Source organism: Bombus flavifrons, chromosome 1 (genome assembly GCF_040668555.2).
Source record: "Bombus flavifrons isolate JBK064 chromosome 1, iyBomFlav1_principal, whole genome shotgun sequence".
NCBI classification, from domain to species: domain Eukaryota; kingdom Metazoa; phylum Arthropoda; class Insecta; order Hymenoptera; family Apidae; genus Bombus; species Bombus flavifrons.
In genome coordinates, this window is record NC_138442.1 from 11,418,342 (window position 1) to 11,444,873 (window position 26,532).

Consider the following 26,532-nt stretch of genomic DNA (forward strand, 5'->3'; position numbering starts at 1 on the left):
GTGTATTCAGGACGAATGATTTAAGAAGTTATTATTTCTAACGCAAGATATAAGCGTGCCTTTAATTTATCATGACTAATAAAATTAAATTACGTTGCGCGTATTCATATTTAAGATATGAAACTCGTAACAGAATGTTTGGTCCTTTCTACGAATTTTTCTTATGTTGTGCTGAGAAACGGTTAAGTATTCTGCGTAGATGAAATTTTAGTTGGAAGTAAAATATGATGCTCTTAGTTGATGTATTCGGTTGAAGATTATGAAGGTGTGTATTCATTTAAGAATAAAGAATACAAAGAATAAACGACAACTGAGATTTATCCTTAAAGGAGTTGATTAACTAAAGAATGACTGAGAAAAGGATATAGTAGACAATGATTAAGATGAAAGGGAAGATTTTGAAAATATTATGATTAAACTCTTGTAACATATCATACTTGTATAAAATAGGAAAGAAACAAGTATGACACTTTGTCTTTACGGCTTCGTGCAATTTTAACTACATTTATATGTCATTAATCTTTGTAACTACACAACAATAATGAGCAATTGGCCTAGATATCGTTGTACTCTCGTTAGGAGACAAGTTGCGTGCAAATGGTGTGCAACGCCACGCAGTTTGCGCATTAATCGTCCAAGAGGCTGGAAGACAACACTTCGCAGCTTCTTCGGCCTGTTATCGTCGTTAATGCATACATAAACCAATGAATCCCGGAAGTATATCGATGCGGAAATCTGTGTCCGTGTGCACATCATGTACGCGCATAATGTACACAGTAAGTGCATTATCCCGATGCTCCGTTGTCGTTCCCCTTCGATGTTCCGCGGGTAAAGTTTCCTTGTAGCTTGCAGACGAACGTATTACTGTGTATTGTGGAGTCGTAATAAAAGTGTGTAACATCGCCACTGATACCATTTAGTTTATCGATCATGCGATTTTAATGGCGACTCAGCCGCTAACACAGATCTTATGCTAATTACATCAGTTTCGTGTGTTTTTCCAAACGTGATAAATGTCTTTATTTTTGCGATGAATATTTTTATCTTTATTCTTATATTCGAACTAGACAAAATATGAAAAAGAACACATTTTTATTATCAGATTGCGGATGTTTACGCAAATTCATGTTTTCATAGATAAACATATGGACAAATAAGGAGATAAAGAAATATTCTAAATGGGGATTTGTTTCATTCGCTAAATATCATACCGTAGTATGTAGTATTTTTGGGGGTTATATACATATTTTTGCCTATTACGTATCTTCTATAAATTTTTACGTTTTTAATCCCTTCGTACTTTACCGACATGGAATTTTGTGTATCATTTAAACCGATAAAAAATGGAAAAAAATTTAACGAATTCATAGATACTTGCAACGTTTTTTCTTTCGAAACAAAACTCTCGATTTTCACCATAAGGATTTCCGCCGTGAAAATATGTTGAAATCGATAATTAATCGTATTTTTTACATTTTCGGAATGCGAAGAACTAAACTTTCTCATATCAACGTTATTACCGAGCAAATTTAGATTAAACAGTCGTGAACGTAACAAGCGAGTGTTAAAGGTTAATGCAACCCGGGAAAACGAGAATCGTGTTTCATCATCATCTGCGTTTTCGTATTAGTTATGAGAGAAACGAAACGCGTTCACGAGATAGCGGAGCTGCATTCCACGTGCACGTGCACGTAGCGAAGCGCATCATTTCCCAATCGTTTATCGCCGTACCTCCCCGATATTCCTCGAGCCAAGTTTCTCCGTGGTACGTAGGCACTGTCGCGGTATATTGGTGGGCTCTATCTCCTTGCACTTGTACGGTTTGTTCATGCTGGGCGCGATATTCCAGCTGACGACAGGTGCGGGTATCTGTGAAAACGATACAGAGATCGTCAACGATCGTTTGTTACAAAAATATTTTTATAACTGGACGTTTGAATTTATTGGTGTTTCGAAATGAAAAGCGTAGATATGTTTTAAGTAAATAGAGACTGTAACGTGATTTACATTATAGAAGAGATAAAGATTCAATTTTTGAACTTTAGGTCTTCTCATTTGAAATTTATTTTCATTTCGATTAATCGAAATTTAATTTTCTAGATTCAGCTGAGAGTAATTAAGGATCCTTTTTAAAAAAGAATTACAGGTCCCTGGTGAACATTGAATTTACATATGTATACTCGTACATAGATATCAAGTGTATTTTCTGCCTTAATGTCGGAATCATTTTGAGAAAGTTTTATTCATTTCGTAGATATATAGAAAAGCAATTGTAATTATCAACTCGAACTAGCTTCGATTCGTACTAGCTCCAAAAGTTCAATACCTTTGTCAATGGATAAAATATACGTATTTTCTGTTATATTTTGTTTCATCGTGTATCATAATTAAGGCTCTCCAATTTAGATTTTATCTGTATTTATCGAAACCAAAGAGCCGATTAATCAATTTCATCTTCTAGATTGCTGGTTAAAGCTAATGGTCGCTACGTACGAACCTTGTGTTTCTCTTTAGGAGCTGTGTGCCAACGTTTCGAGTGGATCTGATCGACGTCCCGTTGGTGATTAGACGCGGCTGCGATATTGAGTTTCGCAGTTGGACTGGTGTAACTTTGGAGAGTCCTGTAGTGTTGAGAATGTCGTGCAGGAGAGTTTGTCGGCGATGAGGAACAACTCGGTGGTCCTATGGCTGATTCAGGTCTCGTATCGAGTCGAACGCTTTCTTCCGAGACGTTCACGTCCTTCAGGTCTTTCGGGGATTCTTAAAAGAAATCGATTTTTATTTACCTTCAACGCGTTGCTTCGTAGAATACAGGAAAAACTAAGATACCTTCGGAAGAATTTCTTATTTCTGATATTTCACTACTTCATATAAAAGACCAAAAATGTAGCACGATTTATACTGACATAATCTTTAAGTGGAATTTTTAAATGGTTTTACATATGAACGTTTTATAGAAGAAATAACATAGAAATGTATGTGACGGAGCTATATGAAAGCAGCAAATAAATGTTCATTAAAAAACACAGCGATGAAGATGGTAAGTTATGTATTTTCTGCCATTCTACTTTTGATATTAAAACAGGACTAATTTTTGTCTCTCATTTTCTTTACTTCTTTCTCTTGTTTAAACCGAGTCACACGCGTTCTACGTTATTTAGGTCAGAATACCATTTAACGTAGCATTAAAAAAAAAAAAAGAGATTGCAAATAAAGAAAAACCATAAATTACCCAGTCTATGTAAAAATATCTAAAAGTTTCCACGTGAAAACATTTTTTATAAATATATTTACTTGTCATTATAAAACAAGTAACGTATATCTTGCAATAGTTTTGCAGTGAGGCTTTTGTACGATGTTGTGTACCTTTAAAATTGAAGAAAGGTAATAAAGTAAATTACTCGATTCAAGCTTCAATGGCTACGTGCGTTGCGAAGGGGGAAAATTTTATCTGCGTTCCTCAAAAGCAAGAAGCAAAGGATTTCGTGTTATAAAACTCACCGGAAGTGGCCACTATCGCGTACGTAGATTTATACTGTGGGCTGACAAGGGGTGAATTGAATTGTTCCATTGTCAAAGACTCGTGCATGCTTCCGTCCTCTGGCATGTCCGGCGATACGTGATTGGCAGTCTCTGTCAGCATTCCACCGGGAGTTAAATTTAGTAGGAGTCCCTGTAAACCGTTCGAATTGTTTGTATCGATCGAAAGTATACAGAAAAGCCTGCCATATTAGCCAAATATAATTTCTACATCGCTTACAATTATATTCGTTAATGGACTACTTTTCTATTTCTCGTTTCGAACGAAACGCGCTCGTGTTGACTGGTATATACTACAGATGACAAAGTTTGGGGACTTTTAATGACAAATTAAAATCCGTCTTATCGTTCTGGAAAAGTTTCGGCATATTTATGAGCTGGCTCTTACCTTCATGTTTATGGCGAATCCAAATGGATTTTTCAGAACGGTCGGCGAACTCTGAAGTTTTTGCCGTCGATTCAGAAGTAGAATAATGACGAACACCAGCAGAAGAAGTAGGATAATGGCAGTCAGAACACCTATTAGTACCTCTAAATATTCCTGACCCTCTCCCGCTGCTGTAACTATGCCAAATGTTTCGCTTTAATGGAGAACGGTCGCCAACCATATTCTCTGTATCTTTATTTCTCTTCGTATAAGGAATGAATCGAATCATTCCTCCATATTGATCGATGTAAAAATCACGATGCCTTCAATTCGATAATTATATGTTTATATAAAAAAGTAAAATAGAATAGAAGAAAAGGAATATTTAATATCGTTTTAAAATCCAGTTAATGCTTAATCTTTATTTGTTCTTCGTTTTAATAAATTTAAGATCGACTAACAAACAAATATACACGACTGTTTGCAACTGAGAGCATTCGAATAGCCCATCGACACAAAGGAGGTTAATCGAATAACGAAGAATGCAATTCGAGTTAGTGGAGTGAAAGCGATCCTTTTCGCGACACGGACGAATCTTTTTCCACTGGAAACGGTTTTATTGCTCTTAAAGGGCGCAGCAAACCCGGAATGCCCTTCTTTACCCTTTCTGTCGCTTAAAAAACCGTAACATTTTATCGCGAACCGGAGGAAAAGGCTAATCGCCGTTTCACTGAGAGCGAAACTTTATATAGTTGGAAGAAAGCTAAAGGAGGAGGACGAAAAACACGAGGTAGGAAAAGGAAGGAGAACAAGAATAATAAGAAGAAGGAGAGGAATGAGAAGAGAAATAAGGTGAAGTTGAAGAAAGACGAAGCGCGGGTTGCTCGATAAAGTGACTTTACAATGCGCCGTTACATTCTTCTAATTTTTCATGTCGGTCGAGCCAGCTGTTTTATCGGCTGTGCGGCTCGTGTACAACGAAAACGGAGGCGGCGTCACGACGCCGGTTTTACGAGAGAAATAAATAAGCCAGCCGAGAGTGGCCTCGCGTGGCGATCAAGATCTCAGCTCGGCCCAGAGACTCGGAGACCGATTTTCTTCGATCAGACGGCTCCTCGACACAGTTTCTTGGAGAAAAGTAAAATGATGGCCAAGTTACCTCTATACCTAGCTTCGGTATTCCTGCAATTTCGACTTTAATTCGGGATCACAGGTCCCCGTGGACCCGTACACCAGACGACTCGAACCGGAAAATCTACTCTTTAAATGACGGCCCTTTCTATCGATTCGAAAAAAAAACAAGTAAAAAAAAAAAAGAAAATGGAGGGGGACACGCCAGAGGGCTTTTAATTTCTTTTGTTCCTCATCTCTATCTTGTTCCATCGCTTTGTTCCCTTTCTTTTAGGTCTTATTCCTTGTGGTCTACTTTTCATTCTTACGTATTCTTAGACTTTCTTACCATTTTTCTTTTTCCTCCTCCTTTTCCTTTCCGATAATCTTGCTTCTTTTTCCCCTTCGAGCGGCACTCGACGATAATATCAACAGGCATAAACAGCACGCTGTTTCGTATTGTTTCGATACTACTCGCTTCCATTGGCTTTCCCCCGTTTCCTTTTTCCCTATTTCTTCCACCCTTCTATTTTTCTATTTTTCTTTCTTTTTTAGTTCCATTATTTTTGCGTTTACGTGGTCGGTCCCTCGTTTTCATACTATGCTGTTTTCCTACTGTACGTCCGATTTTTGTTTTATTTGCAACGATATCAAGGCTCGAAGGGTTGGATGAAACGCAACGAGAAAATTAGAGGATTTGTGGGGTGCGCGGTAATGCCTGCGGAACACGTGATTACACTTGGGCAGATTCTCTTCTAATTAAACCGTTTCCGTCACTGTTTGTCTAATCTCTGTCCAACCAGCGGACCACTTTCTTTTCTAATTTTCCACTTTCGTCCGATTAACTGCTTATTTCACATCGACGCGACGCTACGAACTTCTCCGTCAATGTACTCCTGGCTCTCCTCTGTTAATCCCGCGCTTTATCCAGTCATTAAGCGTTACTGCTCTTTTTCTGCCTTCGTTGTCTTTTTGTTGGAAAGGCAAACTTGCCCAGGGAAGAAGTGTTATCCACTACTGGATTATTTGAAAGAGTGTGCGAAAATGTTTGTCCAGGAGAGCGGGTAACGAGGTTAAATTTTGCGGTCGTTTGTGCGGTCGGTTGAAAGGTATTTTAATATCCAGAATACACGTTACACGTGTTTTGAGAATAGTTCTTTAAATAAATATAATCACCAGTGTAGGTAAATTTAATTTAATAGCATATGAATAACTTAATGAAACCTATCATCGCAACAATTTGCGTTTTAACATTGGTAGGTACCACTGACGACTAAAATATAAAACTTGTATCAGAGAGTCAAAATAAAAATGTATAATTTGACGGGGGATACAATCCCTTGTCAATATATTTTACAAAGACAAAAAAAAAAAAAAGAGGAAAACCATTCAAATCCTCGATATCCCCGAAATCGACGAAAAAATTATTCAGAATTCAATTGACGAATGAAAAATTACAAATTTAGTCATTTCGATCACTTTGGTAATTAAATATACAAAACCCACTTTTTTTTTAGTTGAAATCCAATTTTTTCAATGTTCTATAGCAATTTCATTGAATTATTTTTCCCAAAGATGCCTCGTGCATTTTTCATGAATTCCATTATAACTCGCGGATAATCTCGACATGAATTGAATACGTACACTTTATTTTGTTATGCCAGTAACGCAGGTTTTCGGACTCAGAATGACACGTATTTGGACGTAAAGCTGCCTATCTCCTTTTCCTGTTTTTGCACGTTATCTTTCTGTCTCTTTGCGCGGGGAAATGTTAAAAAACCGAGATTTCGGGTATACACGTGCCCGTCTCGTTATGGCTGGCTCTAACGATGCGCTCCTTTATTTTTTCGACTGGATAATCGCAGCCACGCGCGACTGGCAAACTGCTCGTTTATTCGTGATGGTCCAGAGGAAATATTTTGAGTTTTCGGTACACAGGGAAACGAAGAGGAGTTTGCTGTTTCGTCCATTAGGGACCTGTAATTAAGTCTGTGTCTTAGTCGCTTCCTGTTTGCCTCCGACGTTTGGTTTCTTTGGTTGTTTTCTATTTTTAACGCATTCGTAGTTGGTAATTCCACTGAAATCTCAAATGGTTCATAAATAATTCTATCAAAATCTCAAATAATTCCGAGATAATTTTATCAACGTCTCAAACGATTTTAAACAATCTTATTAAAATCCAAAATAATTTTTGAATAATCCTATCGATATCTCACATTATACAGAACCACAAGGTTCTACAATTAAAGGACGATCGAGAATTTCAAAAATTTAATTTACAGTGATATACGTTGTATCACTTACTGTTATTAATTGAAATTGATACAAGAAATCATCGTTTTCTCAGAGTTACTGATATGATCGATCTGTATGGATTTTGAGCTATGAAAAAATGTAGTAATACGTCAATGGTCGTTGATATGTTAAAAATGGTGGTTATTTTCTCATTTATACTTTTGTATAATACATGGAACGCGATGTTAGAGAATTTTATAATTTACATCATTAAAAAATAATTTCTTTATGTTTTTATATCTGACACAATATTCCTCGAATAACATTCGCGGAGACAAATATTTTTATTCAAAATAAAATCGCGAAAAAGAGAAAAAGAATGATATAGGGGGTAATAGAGAGTCGAAGAACCGAACGATACCGATATGGGAAATTTCATTCTGATAATTGGAAATTTGATTCTTTGGTTCGTCAAAAAGTATACGCAGCGAAGAGCTTTCATAGGATAAAAAAGTGGTTCATCGCGTTATGGTTCTGTAAACCCCAGCTTTTTCCCCTGCTTGAATTAAAGTGGATGCATTCAGACATGGTTAAAGTTTTCAGAACAACTGACGCGGTAAGGATGAACCAGTTTTAGGGGAACAACGTGGTTTATTCTTCGACTCGGAATCCCGACATTCGCATTGGATAATAAAAAAATTGAAGGGCTTATAGCAAGAACGATTCTTTTCAACGTTTCTGTCTTTCTAGAAAAACAATAGCATATTCTATTTCTGTTTCATAGATTTTGTGAAACAGAATTTTTTTAAACAAAGTATTCACAGCGTTACGCAATATCAGAATACATCTCTAATTATATTACAGAAAAGTTATTTTAAATTAACTGACTAAGTTGTGGAACTTGTGAGAAAGCTTTTCATGAATTCAATTAATTTTCATTAAACGATAGCTTAAGATTTAATTTTTTAAAAAAGATATTCCCCACATTACGTGATTTCTATGACCGTATCTGTAATTATATCAGAGAAGAATTATATCCAGTTAAATCATAAAATTGTGGACTTCGCGACAAAAGTCTTTATAGAACTATTTCATTTTTATCCAACAATAACTAAAGATAGATTACCTTTTATAATATCGACGTTGTGCGAGCGTGGCTCTTGGTTACTGGAATGCATTATTATTTAAAAGATTGGAAAATTTGACAAGGATCGTTTTTACTACGAATAGACTGTGAATGTTTATCGAAATTCATACTCCTACGATCATCATATGGATTTTTCTACTTTTAAATTTCTCATAAATGCGAAAAAGTCTGCTGTCCAGTTACGAACCCTTCAATTAATATACAAATATTTTTTATTCTTTTAAAACAGAAAGAAATTAAATATTCTTTTTTGTTCGTGCCGCAGCCTTTTGCAGGAACATGGAAAAAGCTCGCGGTGTGCTTTTTACCTCGATGAAATCGATTCATTAGAACAATAAGACCGGATCGACGCGAGCCCCATCTCCCTTCCTCGTTCTTGCTCCCTTTCTCGAACGAGTACCCTCTTAATCCGACTAATTGTTTACGTTACGACGAAGTTGCTACGTGAATTATAAACTATCCAAGTTTCTCCGTCTCTCCGACGGTTACTCGCGAATCCTCTCTAATCGTATCCTCCGCTCGGCAAAGAATGGCGGCCTGGTTTCGCTAATGAAGTTACTTCGTCGGACAAACCTTATGTACTCACAAAGTGAAAGAGGACGAAACTCGATCGAGGGCTTATTCTGCTGTATAATCGGACGAACAAATTGGGAAATTGATTTTCTGACGGACCGATGCCGAACGGATGATTGCGCCGGAGTAAGAAGTGGGACGACCTCTCCTCGCGTAATTCGATTATTAATCTGCTAATTTAACTCGGGAATAATAAAAAAATACAGATAACGATTGGTTTAATGGACTTTTGTAAATCGAGTTTGATTGTTCTTTCTGCCGGAGAATTATTATAATCTTCTAAAGTACATATAATATCGTGGAAAGTTTTGAATCGTATTTGAAATACTATAGCATAAATGAACAACGTCAATTCATTTTCACATTGGTAATACGTTCAAACTTCCCCAAAGAATATACTTAATGTATAAATAGCATTGTAAATCTATTAACACGAATACATTTACTATCATAAGACTAGTAACACGGACGATGGAAGATCCTTGCACGAATGTTACTTTAAAAGATGTTAAGGATCTTTCAAGATTTTCAGCAATTAACCGTGTACCTCTTACGAATATTAATACCATGCATCAAATTATGGCGTAAGAAGATATAAGTGTTCTACACTGCTAGTACATGTATCTTAACCCCAAGTGCAACCAAGCGAGCAAATTTTAATCAGAGTGTAAGAGTCGCCCGATTAAAGGGTAAAGAACAAAGGGTAATAATTAAGCGTGATGAAGTTACACAACTGTATTACACGTGCGTATGGACGTTCTTCGTATTTAACTTGGTTCTTTGGTACTTTCACAGTGGAAAAAATTACTTTTTTCTTCACCTTGACCGAAATTACATTCACGATCATGCAACGATCTCGTTTAATTCGATCGTACAAGGTGAGTCATAAATGTATGTTGGTATTACAGAGCCTGAATCTATGCACTACGATAAAATAAAAGACGTCTTATGAACCGTACATATGTCCCATATACAAATCCGTTTTGTATTTCATTCTCGCAGATCGTGTGCAGATCGGCTTCAAAAGTAACAATCTAATGGAACATTTTCTCTGATCGTCCTTTGCTGGAAAACCGAGGCGTGTATATTCATAAAGCGTTTCTTTACTTGTTTTAGTCTAAAGATTCAGCTCCTGAGTCATGGACATGCATTTATGATCCACCCTGCACATATCTAACTTAGAAAGCTGATATATCCGAGCCTAGCGTACCAGATAAGATAGATACGGAAAAGTTTCGAATGCTCCGGGTGTAATTAACTCGAGATTGATACGAATTAAATGCCACCACCGTCGAGTCACTTACTTGTTTGCAAGTTGAGATCCACCTCGGGGTTCATTGGAATTTCCCGGTTACTGAACTCGGATGCTGACTCTTCCGTGGTATTTTCATAGGGATTCGCTGGAACAAGAAGACGTGTCTTGCTAATTAAACCGTTGTAAATCTTGCTTAATCTGCCTGACAACAAAGCCTTTTTCCTACCTTGGGATCCGTCCGATATTCCTTTCGCATTGAACACCGGAAGATTACGCGATATTTAAGCTAAGCTGTTTGCGATATTCACGCGTAACGATCCTTTCATTTTCCTTATTTATTTTATTTCTCGTTGGCTTGATAGTCGAGTAAATTTAAAAAATCGTCGATTCTGAGATATTTGCAAAAATCAATTTTAAGGGTTGGTTACTTAAGAAGTAGATTCCACGTATTTTTGCAAGGACACCGTATTATAAGGAACAAATTAGCGAACATATTAGTAATTTTAAGATATCCGAGAGCGAAAAGGTTTTAGAAAAGATCCATTTCTTCTGAAAGTATTGTAATATCGTAAATAAATAACTATATATAATAACCATAAATAAAATCTTGTTCTCAAAATTTAATATTACAATATTTTGTTCTCGATTTCTCAACTTTATCGACATCGAATTACCAAGCACCGTTAACAGATCGGTTGCTTTATTCGTATTTCCTATTCGATCTTGGCTCTCATTTCCGCGGGAAATTCTTTCTTTTTGACGATTAGCTCGAGGTCCCTGCGGGGACGTCCGCAGGAACATTGGTTCAACGGATCGCGGTGTTAATTCGAATGGCCATTAGGATCGCGCGATGAAATTGGAAAGATAGGGAGTAGATATTCGAGACAAACGCGCGATGAAAGTTAAAAAGCCACCGTGACCCACGTTGAAAACAGGTAAATCCCGGCTGTCGTTACCAGCTCTATTCGTTATCGATTCAACAATGGCTCTGACGAGATGTTGCGGTCCGTGAAATGGTAATTAAGCGACCGTTCGAAAGTCGCCGCGATTTTTATTACCACGGTCCAATGGTCGTACGAGTGCACTCTAATTACGTAAAACCGTGTTAGTATAGAAAGAGAAAAAGAGATTACGAGCACGCTTAGTACGCGAAATCTTGTTGATTAGTCGACATATTGGCTGTAGATCGTTTTTGATTAATGAAAGAACGTGTGATGGCGATAAAAGGCTTACTTCCTTCGAACGTCACTTCGCTGATCATGATCCATCGGGCAGCGAAATACAAATGTATCTTGAGAAATCGTCCTTGGCGTTCGTGTAACCCTATAGACACGTTTCTCGCGTTCTCCAGCACGATATCCGGTATGTAGGAGTAAGATAATGGTTCCTCCTCATAGGTATCGTCATCGACACTGAACCAGACATCCGCCTTCGAGAATACCTGGAGCATACAAAATCCAAGATGGGATTGCATCGACGATACGTGTCGGTTCTTCTCCGTCATATATAATTTTGTAACAGACTATTATTATTTATTCGCTATTATTAATTGTTTCAATGAATTGAAATTAAAATATCGTAATAACGTAATATCATGTTTTTCGGGAGATTTTAATCAAACATAATCGAACGGTATAAGCACAATAATCTACAACGAAAGACAATACATTTCGTTGGGAACGATAACGATCACAGAATTAGATAGTTAATTAATTCGGGGATATAATACATCGCGTAACTCGATAAATTTAATCGCATTCTCTATGGATGGTAACTCGTATCACGATGCTTCTACGCTTGTCAGCGTTATAGTTTCAATTTCAGCGTTAGTTAAAATATCATTCGATTAACGACGCCGTCTACATTAATTCTCGTGTAATAATGTAACAATGCGATGTATTATACGAGAGAAATTCACGCGGTGAGTGATCAGCCATTGGAGAAGAAAGAAATGTACGGTTTAATAGGAGTTAGTAGATGGACCACTCGCTAGAATCACCGTGTAAGCAATAACCGGTACTTAAGCCTCGACTCACTTTTAATAGCGAGGCCTTTCATTCAGATGAAAGGAAATACCAACGATTCGTCCGGTGCATCGCATTGACATTTCAACGTGCAAGATATGTCGAGTTGAGTTTAAAGCCGATTTTTTAATCCACATGACGATTGAAATTTCCTTCGTGTCACGTTGGTGAGAAATGTTTGATCTTCATTTATATAGGGTTTCCTTATTTTAACCGATCATTCGAATATCGTCAAAACTATCGGTGATTCCAAGAAATATTTGAAATAAGACGATTGAAAATGTTTTCGAATTCAAGTAAAAATTAAAGTTCTTCGTTGGTTTCGAAGAACACATAACAGTATGGAATAATTTTCTTTTTTGAACAGGTGCTACAAAATATATGAAAGTGTATTTTTCTTCTACTGTAATTCGATAATTGTTAATACATTAATTCGCGTAGTTTATCATTTTTGCTTATGGAATAATTAATATTTAGCACAATAGAAATGAAGAGAAATACACATACAGACAAAGCCACCGATATTATGTGTATTATGGCGGGTACATAGATTTTCTTGAAAAAAGGAGAAACACTGTTCTCTGTCAACTAAAAACACTGATTAACCAGCAGATTCGTACGTATCTCGAACTACGAAATATATTTCCAGGAAATGAAACGAACGTGATAACATGTAACAGTTATTTATTAATTAAAAAGCATCAATTTTTTAGATCTATCTGTCAGCCAATGAATTACTTCGCTATGATACTTCCAACGTTAAAATTCCAATAATGATCAATATTTCATGAAAGAAAACTGCAGTTATAAAATTTGAAATCGTAACTAATATAAAATTCGATATGCCCGAAGTCGATCTTTTAATCGGTGTGCAGGACAGCATCGTAATCTGGTTTCAGGGAAAATATCGCAACCGTCTAACGACGAGCGGTGGCCATTAAAAGTTTTATCTTTCGTTGGGGTGGTTTATGTGGATTCGCAAGAGGAATAGGTGCATTAAAAGATTACCCACCTGCACGTCGCGAGAGAAATAATTATTGGTGTAGATGTGCACAGCCTCGAAGATCCAGATTACCTCGAACTCGAACACGAGCTCCACGTAATCGTCGACGAAGGTGTCGCGCATCCAGGCGACCCATCCGGTGCCTGCGAATGAAAAAGTATCTGTTTCGCGGGGAATTGATTTACCACGAATCCATTCCGTACACCCTGGGTGAGCAACTTCGTTAACCTGAATCGAAGTTAAAGCCTGAGCAGCGATTGATCTATTGTTTCTCTCGTTAATTGAATTGATTCCGTTCGGGGTAACTTCCGGATACGAGAACTTCAACCTTCCGACCCACCTCCATCATTCCACTGTCGATTCTCTGTTTTGTAAAGCGTCGTCTTCGCGTAATCTACTGTATCGTGTGTTTTAGCAGGTGCTAAGTACCGATTGACAAAGGTCTCCAATGTAATTTACAGACTTTAACCAGTTTAATTTGTCAGTCTCTAAAAATGTCGCTATTAGTATGTGCGAATCTGTTTGGATTGAATAGTTATAGAAAACACGTAGTTCAAGTTTATAACTTTGAGAGTTAAAAAGTTAAATTAGTCGAATATTTTGTATATTATTGTCGGAATTCTTTCAGCTCACAGACGTCTTTCAAGGTTTATGTTATTCAATTATTTATGTTATTCATTCCCATTTTTGACATCCTCTATTTCTTTACATCCAGTCAATTGGCATTTTCGGCAGAACTTGACAGAAGTAGTAATAGTAAGTAATACACTATACATTTAGGGTGTCACGCTGTATCAAAGAATTATTTTCCAACATCAAAGTAAACCTACATACTACATCAACTCAACATACTACATCATATCAATGAAAATATAATAATTTAAATAATAAACTACAGCACCATTAAATCGATACGAAAACATTGGAAAAATTGCGAAATCGTTAAGCTAGGAAGCTCTGGCAATAAAACAGGAAATAACAAAGAAGTAAACCAAAATCTAATAACATCAATAAAAATGTCAACTTCCCAATTCTTTGCACGCATACACGTACCATACTCGTTTTCAGCAAGCGAATCGATTCTTCCAGTATCTCTACCTCAGCGTTCGCTTAAAAATTTTAAATATCATTCTCGCCGGGTTATTTTCACCCCTGCAATCGATACTCCGGTTTCAAAGTTTCAAGAATCAATTCTTCCGCCGAAAAGTATCTCGTTGCCTATGCTACGTGCAAAAGGGGTTCAAAGTTCCTCACGCGGCATCGTAATTCAGAGACTCGATATCGTTGCTTTATAGCGAATGGAATCGACGTATAATCTTCGAACTCGATGATCTGCAAATGAGTCGCTCACGAGCCAAAGCGTTTAACTCTGCTTTCCGAAATTTTTGAAATTCTAGCGCTAAAGCACTTTCGATCGATGCTTATCCCGCACTATCTCATCAATTTTCTCTAATCTTTGTATCGTGGAGTTAACCGACTTGACAAATAAGCGGCTCAAACGACGATGCATCGATTCGAAAAACGTCGATTTCTCCGGAGGCTCGAGAACCTCTTCTGGACGCCTTCTGTTTCGGCACTTAGCACCCCTTCATGTATCCACCCACCGATTACCTCTTCCATCTCCCATGTCCAGCCTGTAATTATCCGCGCCGACCTCTCCATCGATCAGCCGGCCTAGACCATCGGTCAACAAGTTGTCCTGCCTTTTACCGTCGTACGAGATGTCGCTAAGTTCGACCGTCGGGGATTCCGGTATCGTGTAGCTCACCACTCCACCTGAAACATCGCGGAGAAGTTTCGTCGGTGACAACTGTGACGACAATGCTCCTCTCTTTTAAAACAAAGTTGAGCAACCAGCCAACTTTATGTTATTCCTTTGCTCTCGCCTCGTGCATCCCGAGGAAGGAAATTGCAGGGTTGCGTCGGCGAAACAACGGGAAGGTGAGAAAGAATCGCTGCGTCGAAAGCATTGTTTCATTAGGTAGACGGTTCATCTTCCTTCATCCCGAGGAAAATAAAACTTGAAGAATGAAACATTCTTTCTTTTCGATAGTCGAGGTTGTCGGATCACCGTTGGATTTCCTTTAGTTTAGAGAGTTTAGTAGAGGCAGATTTCTTTCTTTAGTAATGGGGATCGAAGAAGGAAAGTTGGAAGGTTGCGAGGTCGAGACGTCGAAGAGAGATGGGACAGAAAAGAATCGCTGCGTTGACAGTTGTATCGTTTCGTTAGGTAGACGGTTTACGTATCTCCAGCTCGATGAAAATGGTATTTTCAGAATGAACTTATTCTTTTCTGCTCGATAGTCGTCGGTTGTTGGATCGCTGTTGGATTTCGTTTAACTTTTTGAAGGGGTTGAAAGTGATAAATTTTTCCGGTAAGCTTCAGAAGGAAAGTTGGACGATGTGTCGACGTGATATGTTGAGGAATAATGGATAGATGTTAGGAATTCGTTAGAAAAATTCAGACAAGAAGTTTTCAGAGGGTTGGATGGAAAAGTAATCCGTCGGGTGACTGATCTTTCTGATCGGCGGAGAGAGTGTCGAGAGAGCGTGTCCAAGAGGTCAGACATTCGTGGCGAGAAAATTAATAATGAACGACAAAAACGGCGACCACTTCGCCGTGTGTCGTGTTTGGAATCGCCTAACTGCTCTCAATATTTTACGGTGTCTACGTTCGTGGCCGGCGAACCGTGTCACGCGATGCGGTTGAACGGGTTTCGGACAAGTCTCCGGTTGCCTGCTGCGCCAAGAAAATATTGAATCTTAGCATTCGTTTCAGGAAATACATCGTTCGATTTTGGCTAGGAGTAAATTGGGTATAAATCTTTCCATATACAAATCCCACGGAGATATTTATACGACGCGATTGAACTGTGTTTGACTGAGTTTACGATCGTTAGTCATTTGTGACAATAGACAATGATAGAATTCTATAACGAGATATCTTAGAGTTTAGCCTTGTTTCTGATCTAAACTAAATTTACATCGATAATGCATGATACTAAAATTAGTTTTGAAACTAGGTAAGGAAAAAGTAGGCTAGTAATTATCATGCAATTTTTTTACGATGAATGGCAGTAGCAATTTTTTTACAGCCTAATCTATTTTCAACAGTTTCCATAATAATAATAATAATCGCGCGTTCAGTTTGATCAAATCAAAATTACGGATCGCTGTCAGAATGAAAATAACAGTTCTTAAAGAAAAAAGATAAAACAGCTAAGATAAAACAGTATGAAAAAGTAGAGAACCTGAAGAAAATGATCGAACAATTAAGAGAAATATGACGAAGGGTGTGGTTGCTAAATGTGAATGTAAAGTTAAATGAAATTTTGTACATAAGGAACATTGAATATTAATATAGCATCTGGTTGCCAAATGTGTACGAAAATTAACCAAATTTGCCTGAGACTGTATCGAAGTGACATATCTAAAAATATAAAGATGACATATCGTGATACAATTTCGTAGCTGTTATAATTAGATTTAAACGGTAAGAGGGTCTGTACGACCTATTTACTTCAATCATTCAAATTCATATTTTAGCTTCAAATTTACCACAAATAAATATACGAATATATTTCTTCTTGTTTTTGAATTCTAAATTTAATTATATCCTTTCATTTCTCCGATCCGATTCAAGAGTTTACTTTTAATTTAGAAACACGAATATCATAGTTCCTTTCATGTAAAATCTACCTAATTAAGAACTTATTTATGCTGTTTCTATACACATAGATGTATATCTTTCATTAAAAAATTCAGATACGTATATTTCCACATTCTTTGAACGGTTTCTATAATATTCTTCGAAATGTATAAACCAGTGAAAGATCAACAGGAATTTATCGTATGGTCCAATATTTTATACCGGAACGCTGTTGGATAATAATTTACCAACTAATAACATTGGCGAATTGGCAAATTGCAATTTGTAGATTGTAGATTTGTCTTTTACGATTTTATAATTTTTACATCAAATACGATAAACAAATTAGCGATATAACTTGTAAAATTTACTTTGAAAAAATACCATTCATTTCGTTATCAATCTTGTTAACATTATGCAAAGATATTTAATGACTCGCGACTAGTAAAACTTCACTGGTAATATTAGTTCGATCGTGCAAGTAGGCCGTGCAGATATAGCAAAAATAAATATAGGTATAGCGAAAACTCTCATAATTTGCAGAACTTCTTATCAACCCGTGAAATCCATTAAAGACATCGCGTCGATGCTCCGCCAACTTCCGTGGCGCATACATTAAAAGTACATATCCCGTGTTAACATGAAGCCGTGTACACACCACCGTTACCGCGACTTCGCCCTGTAATCCGGCAATCCGCTAATCTAATCTGCGCCAGCAATCCTCCTCCCGGCCGCCACACAAATTATTACGAAGTTTCATCGAGTGTCGTTAGAGCAATTTCCAGGGAAGTTGCCCTCAAAGGCGAAGAGTGCACTCGTAACAAGTTTCGAAATCAATCCTCCCCTCCATCACTGCGCCCCGCCCCGTGGTCTGGGTCATTTTCAAAAGCCACTTTTCCTCGGCAACGAATAACGAGACATTGATTACGCGTCTTCTCTCCACTACCTCGTCAAAGTTCAGACCTGTTGTCTTCCAGGCTTGATTAAATTTGCCGCCAAATTTCAGATTTTCGCTAGACAGATTTCCACTGAAATCTAAGTAGAGGTGTGTATATATATATATAGGAATATAAGAAACGTTTTTAGAGAAAATTTGATATTTTTGCTCTTTGGTTGTTTTGTTCTAGTGTCATTGTGGAAACCTTGCAAAGTTCAGGGTTGTCCGAGTCTTTAATTATAATGGCGTGACGATCAGCAATATGGTCGCAGCTAGGAAAACTTACTGTGCAGATTTTGAGTTCAGGGGCGTTGTAGGCGCTTTTTAATCCGTTATACTTCGAAATTTTTTTTAATATGATAGACTAGCACCTTAAGTATATTTCTTCAGTGAAACTATTTTGGAACCAAAAATTTTCGTTCGAAAAGAAGTACGTCACCAGTTTCGTTTCTTTCTCATTGTTTACTGGCGATAACGATACGAAAGCAATTTTTATACCATCAACGTTATTGATACAGTATAAAGGTTCAACTCCCAAGGAAAAGGTTCTGTTTTAAGCTTCCAAAAAATCTAAAAAATTCCGAAGTACTTACAAACATCTTACTGCGTTATACACTGGTATTTGTTAAGTTAAACGCTTGATTCTTCTCTTTAATTCTTTTTCGATGAAAATAACGATCTTTTCCCAAGGAATGCAAGGGTGAAATTTCGCTGAGGTTCTTAGGCCTACTAAGCATATTCATAGAATGTTAAGAGAGATGCTGTAAGATATCAATTATCTAAAACTTTATAAAAATTCTAACACTCGACAATTTGGTGAGAGATTTAAAACAATGTACATAAGTTATCTAAAAAACGTATAAAATCATTCTAATCAAATCTTCATCAAACACTCAAATACTATCCCAGATTAACTATCCCTTCCATTTAACAATCTTCCCCATTGTTAAAGTAACCTCAGAGGTGTAGACAGTGGGAACCATAATGTATACTTTTTACATAAAAATAATTTGTTATACACAAAGACGCTACTTTTAAAAACGAACCGCCACTAAAATCTTTTTTAAGGAGTCTTCAAGTTCCTTGCAAGGATTATAGTGAAAATTCAGAAAATATGTAGCGAGCTTGAAGAATATTAATAAAAAAAGTGTGTAGCTGGTTCTCCGAGTCACTAGCCCGGCTTTCGGGAGTAATCTTTCGTGTTCACCGGTCTAGGCTGGTAGCAACGTTGTTTTAACCAGATGTCGTGCACGGCCCTCATAAATCCGACATTCCCGCCCACCGCAGCTCGATCTCACACGCTCTGAACGCTTCTTATAGCGTGAAACCTCTCATGTCGCCTGTTCCGAGTCGACCTCCACCTCTGCCTTTCCGTCGTTTTCGCGCGCCCTGTTGGCGGTTCTTCGACATTAGCGACCCAGAAAAATCATTTATGCAAATAACCGGCCATTACACTGATATTGATATACCGCGACGTTGCTGCGCCAGGTCACGTCGCGTTTCTCTGCGCAAAATACATAATATGCGTTTTATTAAACAGGGTCTTTCAGAAAATTTTCGTCGAACTTTGGGAGTATATAGCATTCGTCGAAAGAATATGATCGAAGCTGTAAGACATTTACGGGAAATCTGAGGGCACAAAAATATATAGAACACGTATGTATAATATGCAAGAATATATCCAAGATATATATTTATATACATATAGCCTATAATGAGGTGTATATAATGTATATAATGAGGTCCTGATATTTTTCTATTATAAATCAGCTTAACACTGAATGTATATATATTCATATATATATATATATATCATTTTCTTCTTCTTTAATGTGATTTGTAATGTTAATGTGCCCATATCGTACGACAGTATTTCATGGATAGTATTTTCGAATTTCAGAGAAACGATATATTTTCGACAGCTTCTGTTGATTCTATTAGTGGTTTCGTCAAATTGTTTCTTCTAAATTAAAAATATAAACAAGGCAGTTGTTAATGGACAAGCTTCAATATTCCAGAGTTTCTGCGTCGTTTACGTATGATAATGAACACTCTATCGGTTGGAAGTCTGTGATTCGGAGAAACTTTCTTATGTAATGTGCTCTTATGGTGTTACACGATCCATGTTTATCAAGACTTTTTCGTTTTAACATTATCTTTTTAATGTACACGTACATAAGTATCCTTTTTCGAATTGTCATAGCATTCTAGATAACTAATTCGACCGGGTATATTTTATGAATAGTATAGAGGATTTAAGTGACTGGATTCAGTCATTTGTTGTAATGTTTAGAGAGGATCAATGGGATATTGTGTATTTGATCCACGTATTAAATGGTAGAACTTTCGTTCACGGACACGTGCTACGAGGTAGAATTATTCATGACGTAACATGATGAGAACAACGTACTCTTGAAATTGAATTAGGTTCCACATAGAGCGTTATCGATACTTCTAAGCTTACGTGCTGTTGAGAATTTGGTGTAGATTTTTCGTAGAATATTTGGTAGTATATTAATAGCTTTTTAATGTAAATTTACCCTATTTCGAGTTCTAATTTCTCCTATGATCGTAATGATAGCATAAATATTATGAAAAAAGAAAAGAAGAAATATATATATAATTTTCGAAATCTATGATACATATCTCAAGACTTTCACCAAACTCTCAAGATTCATAAAACTTTCTGTAATTTTCAACATCTTTGATATTCCTTGAAATTCCCCGGAGTTCTACGATGTTCCTTGAAACTTCCTAAATATCCAGTAACTTTAAATATTTTTAATATTCCTTGAAATAATTAGAACCTCCTGAATGTTTTGTATAATCTCATCTAACGACGTGCCTAACCTAAACTTAACTAAAATCCCTAGAGTCTACGATACAACATGTTCTCCAATATCCTCTAAAACTCTTGCAACCTTCTGAAACCATCGACATCCGATGTCCTCTCAGACTTCTGAGATTCCCGAAATTCCCTGGAACCTGACCCAAACCTAACTCGATACCTCCGATATCCTCTGAAACTTTATTCATCAAACAGAGTTAATAAATAACTATCTCTTCTTCCATAGTTATCGAAATTGAAACTCCTATATGTAAACTGCGTACTTTCGGAAGAAATAGCTGCAAAAGTTGTGAAATATATTGTATAAGCGCCGTAGTTAGCTTCATCGTGGTCTAAAAGTTTAAATAACAGATTGATATACAATTCCGATAATTGTTTGTTAGTAAAGTGTAAAGATTTCGAATCTTTGATCATTTCTTCCTTCTTTTTATACAAGGAAATATCTTCTTTCATAATTTTTCTTATAAATTCCTTTTGCATAAATATTTTTAAAGATATATATTACGAATTCTAATATTCTAATATATTTATATACATTTTTATTCGCAACTAAATCTATCTCGAAGCTAAAGGTGGTCGACGAATAAAATTTATCACGCTATTAATAATTTTTTCTATGTTAAATTTTTATAACAGCTAAATTTTAAATAGAATATTCTACTTTACATCTTGAATGATTTTTAAAAATAACAAAAATCAAGCACGCGTCGAGAATACGTTATCGAAAGAACAACGCAGACATTGAGAGATTTTTATGACAGGGGGATGAAAATATCAGAAGCTAGAGGTGAAGGTAAGCTTTAACTCTTTCACTATACGCGAATTCCACGGCTAAAGTTCATGTCACCAGATCGCTGAATGCTTTTCAATTTTCTAACCAAACCACCCTGGACATTGTCAAATCTGTGCAAAGTAAAAACTTTCTGTCGAAACTTCCTCCTTTCTCGTTTATTATGTTCGGTCGAGGGACGAAACTACGAGCTAGCCGGAGACTGTGACGAAAACAATTAACAATCCGTGCGCGAAAAGTTTTTCTCCATTAACAGCTGCAGCCGGCTTGAGTTAAATTAAATTATGATTAAAAGCAAACACGCGCATACGCACGCGAGATGTGTACCAACACGAAAGAAATAAAAAAGGAACGAATGGAGGACAGGATTGTGGAAAGAAAGGAAAAACATAAAAGGCTGACCTAACGGAACGTTATGAAACTCCACTTCGTTTGACTTTTTACTTCAGTAAATTAGAAAACAGAGTTAGAAATTTCATTATATCCATGCGCGAATGTCGCGACGAGTAAAAGGGTATGGCCATTACGAAACCTCACTGCAACGAGACGAATTATGCGAAATGAAACGTAAAAACGTTATACGTAGCTTGATTATTTCCTGTTAGATTGAAATGTTAAAAAATAGCCCTCGGTGGATTTCTGCCTTGTTTACAGATATTTTATTTAAAAACTAAAAGAAAAAAAGAAAGGATTCTTTCGCCGGAAGGCTAAAGAATATCATCGGAGAATTGCCAAGCCAAGGAAGCACACGGTTAATTTTCTACCGTAGTAATGGCTATGTTAGGTTGCAGGATTCCCTCTTGTGTCTTTTTCTAAGTCTTTTTTTTTTGTCTTTACCCTGGTACTTCTTGTATTCTAATAGCAGCGTCGCTATTGCTCGCTTTAATTAGTATTCATATTTCCTTTTTTTCCATCCTTCCTTTCATGTTTTTTTTTTGCCCCATCAGTCGACGCTTTATTAAATGCAGCACCCTTGGAAAATTATATTTAATCCTGATAAATATGTCAACCATAAATATTAATACGCGGCGTATAAAAAAATATGGGTCAATTGATTCCATTCGAGGGACCATCCATTTAAAAAAGAAGTATTCAGAATTAGTTTCCCTTCTGCGTTTTTTGCATACTCTGGCTCGTTGCATGCGAGTGTCCATCCGCGTGTTCTCCGATAGTGCTCCCTCTCGCTATGAAATATTAATCTCGAATTTCCCGCGTTCGTTGCGTATTCATCCGGCGTACACTCGGACGAGATTTTTAAAACGCATCGTTTCAATTACTTCGCAAGTCATTGTTCGTACCTGCTAATGAAAAATCGATACGCGTAGATTCGTTATTGCCCACGGCTTCATGGTATTTCTTTTGCCAATACACAATGGAGTACACTTCATTTAATTACGACATACTCTTTTACGTCTTTTACATTCGCTTCGATATCACATTTATAAAGCTTCTTTTTCCGTTTTATCAATCACTTCGTCACGTAGGCAAAATTACGGATTCATTTTTCATTCCTTAAGAAAGTAAAGAGAATTCTTCAAAAACACTGCTGAGAAAAGGATGATGAATCTTTCGTTCAGTTTTCTTATAAAACGACGTATCTCGCATACAAGGAAATAAACGTTGCCCCATTTTGAAGGTAGTTTTCATTCCGGAAATATGAGCATACTGCACAGCGTGACGGATCGCCTATCTAGCTGGATGGAAGTCATTTTAGACGAAAGTCGGTCTTTTCTTATCGCAAGTCATTGTAAATATTTGAGAAATTACGAGGAAAGTATTTATAAATTCATTTTATAAAACCCAGTGACGACGCTATCTTCCTGAAATTAATTTTACTCAACGGGTCTGTGTTTTCGAAGTAACATAGCTCTGATTTGATAAAAATATGTAATCTGAGTAATATGATGTTTGATAAAACATATATTTTAAATGCTAATAAAAAAATATTTCCATTGTCTTATTTAATAGCTTTAATCATACTATATCTCTAAAATTCTTTACTCTGTAACTTTATTTTACGAGATAACGCAGTCCTATTTTGTATTATAAGGAACAATATATTTCCCAGTCTATCTATAAAATATTTTTATGTTTCATATCATACGTTTTCTTGTAAGATATGCGTTTCAGCGTATATACCACAAGCAAAAAAAAAAAAAAAAAAAAAAATACCGGATTGTCTTAAAATGGAAATGTTTTCCAATGTCCCGTCTCGTTTATTCACGTTTCTGTGCCATCGAACCGAACCTAGTTTCAGAACGCCACTGTCTCCACTGTCTTTCTTCTTTCCATTGCAAGAATTAGAGACAATATCGTTGTGTTGCTTGTTCATTCTGACACGGAAGCGTTCATAGAAATCGCGAGGTTCTCAGTGTCGCACGATGTAGAACGGATGCTTGAAAGTTTCCGCAAGTTGTCGACACGCGTTGCGTGTTCAGGATAACCGAGAAATTGCGCGGCGACAATGGCGGTCGGTGTTCGCGTACGTGTTTCGCGGTGGCTGCAACAATGTCCCAGTTGGTCGATTCCATTAGACTCGTTTAAGCAGCAGAAGTGGATCGAAAACAAATGTGTAGCCTGTAGAGAGTGATACAGAGAGACAGAAGGGTGGAGCAGTAGTCGATGAGCTTGCTCGTATAACGCAGTTACCAGCGTTAATAGGATCCAGCATCGCTGTTGGACTCCAAACGCCGGTTACGGATTCACTCGTTGCCGTCTCAGCAGCGGCTCGCCAAATTGAACGAAATTGCAATTTGGAAATTAATCGCCGGCTGTTCGGCCGGTCGTCGTCGTATTTCCATCGTACGTTCCACCGTGGAATTGCAAATTCACATCGGCTACGATTCTTCTTCGTTCTCGGGACCACCACCAACCCCCCATCGTAGACGGAATTAGGTCGAAATCTGAATCTTTGATATTTATGTCCCCGCGATTTGCGTATCCCGCGCTGGAATTTTCGCGATTTGTAGTCTTATCGTGCGGAGCTTTTGTCGTCGGAATCTCTGAATATTTGGAATTTGAATACTGGAATATTTAAATATTTAGGATTTAGGTATTTAAAACTTGATACTTAAACTTTGAAACGCGAATATTTGAAAATCAGTGTTTCGAATGGTTCAACGTCCGAATATTTAAATACTCGAAATAAATAAAATAAGAATTTGGAAATTTATTATTCGAATGCTTAAACGTTTGAATATGCATTTGTAACTTAAACGTTTACAATTGGAATACTTCAAGTTTAAATCTCCGCGCCCCAAATATTGGAAAATTCCGATGTTCACGCGTCGAATACTTAAAATCTAAACGTCAAAAAGTAAAGTCTTAAGACTTCGAATATATTAAATTTAAGTCTTTGCCGTTTGAATATCAACGACCATGTTCGAAACGTAAATTCTTAACGTTAGAATATCCATCTCGTAACCACAATTCTTCCGCTACGTAAAGCGTGCGTGTATTATCGTGGCTCGATGGTAGCCAGTACACCTACGCTGAATTCATTAACATCACTCACCCGTGTCCTGGCAACCTCTCAGTTCGATTCGAAGGCAAACGGTGCGCCGGTGCTCGGAATGCGGCAAAATACGAATCTGGCTGGCGAAGATCGGTGGTACCAATCGATGTGATATCACGGTCGACGTGTCGCTGTTCCCGGTCAACACCTGCAACAGTTTCAAGCGAAACGGCTTGCGACACCGTGACTCGAATTTAATTTTTCGCTGTTGCATCACGATTAAGCGTTGTTTAACCAACGTTTAACCGGCGGATGCGTTAATTAATGGCCTCGTCGAAGCGGCTGGTAAATTAAAGCGATCCATTAATCGGTGAACGATTTCCGTTGGACAAATTACAGAGCAAAATGGGGGGGGGGGCAACACAGGGGGTCGATTCATTGATTCTTCCGATAAAACGCATTTAATCAGTGCTTGTCCCTAAGTAAATTTGTTGGTGGAACAACGTTTTCGACGATATATTACCGTAGCCGTATAATTATCAGGTTAATTGCAATAATTTAACTGATTTAATTACAACGTCCGATTAATGCGCCTGCCTGTCCTTGCACCGAGTAACAGTTTCCGTGACTACCATACGATTAATTCAGTTACCCGTTTCGCCAAACAATTTTGTGTTTGATAATAATGGTGTAGCCACGTAAAGGGCGTTGATAGTCGATTTGTAAGCGGACGATGATGTGCGTGGCCTACCTATGGTCGAATCGATGTCAATATCAATCAGCTTACCCTTAGAAGTCTCAGCGTTAGAGGCCGGGGCACGTGGTTAGACATAGATCATGATTGCATCTGTTCGAAGGTAGTGTCACGGTTAATGCACCTCCACGGACGGGCCGTGTAAATTATCGTTTGAATAAACCAGGATGTCGTGGTTGGGCTACTGCTCGTAAGTAGCTGGATGCTTTGATCGATTTGCAGTAAGTAGACTGTGAATGGTTATGGATTTATGGAAGTCTTAAGCGCGTAAAATAGTAAAATAATATAATGTACGTAATGCAGCAGCACTTACTATGAGTACTTTTTATATAAGCTTTCTTCGTTTGAACGAAATTTTAGTCTGCGTCTGATTAAATGAACTCGCGTGGGCTGAATCTACTTATCGGAACGTGAACTTCTATTACATACTTCTACTACATATGAGCAAATTCATAGAAACGAAATTCGTCTGTATGTGAAAATATACAGAATATTAAAACTAAAGTATATTGGTTATGTTATTTAGAGATCAAAATTTTTGTTGCTTTAATTGTTCATAATTATTCATGATTATATATTTGAAATTATTCGAAGAATTGTTTATATATTAAATTACAACTATTACAGTTTTATTTGTAGCTTGTCATACATTTTTCTAAAAATAAGCAAGCATCCAAATACTTTCGATCCATAACGCAAATAAAAAGAATTGGAAAAGCCGAATATCATTAGCAGTAAAATATAAATGCAAATTTGTACTATATTTTGCTATAATCGTACCATATAGTAAACTCTACCAACATTTCGTACGGACAAGTAATAAACGATAATATCGTCCAATTTTCC

At 37.0% G+C, this 26,532-nt stretch overlaps 1 protein-coding gene and 1 long non-coding RNA gene across 3 annotated transcripts in view; one reads left to right on the forward strand and one right to left on the reverse strand.

Annotated features, from left to right (window-relative positions):
• LOC138189584 (discoidin domain-containing receptor 2) overlaps window positions 1–26,532 on the reverse strand; it is a 143,802-nt gene that overhangs the window by 4,287 nt on the left and 112,983 nt on the right. The window contains exons 5-13 of one of the 2 annotated variants that reach the window (XM_069131632.1): window positions 24,993–25,140; window positions 14,866–15,030; window positions 13,264–13,397; window positions 11,461–11,668; window positions 10,277–10,372; window positions 3,929–4,098; window positions 3,502–3,673; window positions 2,498–2,760; window positions 1,732–1,869 (exon numbers count right to left, since the gene is read on the reverse strand). In XM_069131632.1, coding sequence (XP_068987733.1) covers window positions 1,732–1,869; window positions 2,498–2,760; window positions 3,502–3,673; window positions 3,929–4,098; window positions 10,277–10,372; window positions 11,461–11,668; window positions 13,264–13,397; window positions 14,866–15,030; window positions 24,993–25,140 — 1,494 coding nt within the window. Of the gene's footprint in view, window positions 1–1,731; window positions 1,870–2,497; window positions 2,761–3,501; window positions 3,674–3,928; window positions 4,105–10,276; window positions 10,373–11,460; window positions 11,669–13,263; window positions 13,398–14,865; window positions 15,031–24,992; window positions 25,141–26,532 lie in introns of both variants that reach the window. The other variant, XM_069131623.1, reaches the window with a different exon arrangement.
• Window positions 2,755–6,200, forward strand: LOC138189593 (uncharacterized). Its single transcript, XR_011176074.1, has 2 exons — window positions 2,755–3,040; window positions 3,333–6,200. It is a non-coding gene; the product is annotated as an uncharacterized LOC138189593 (long non-coding RNA).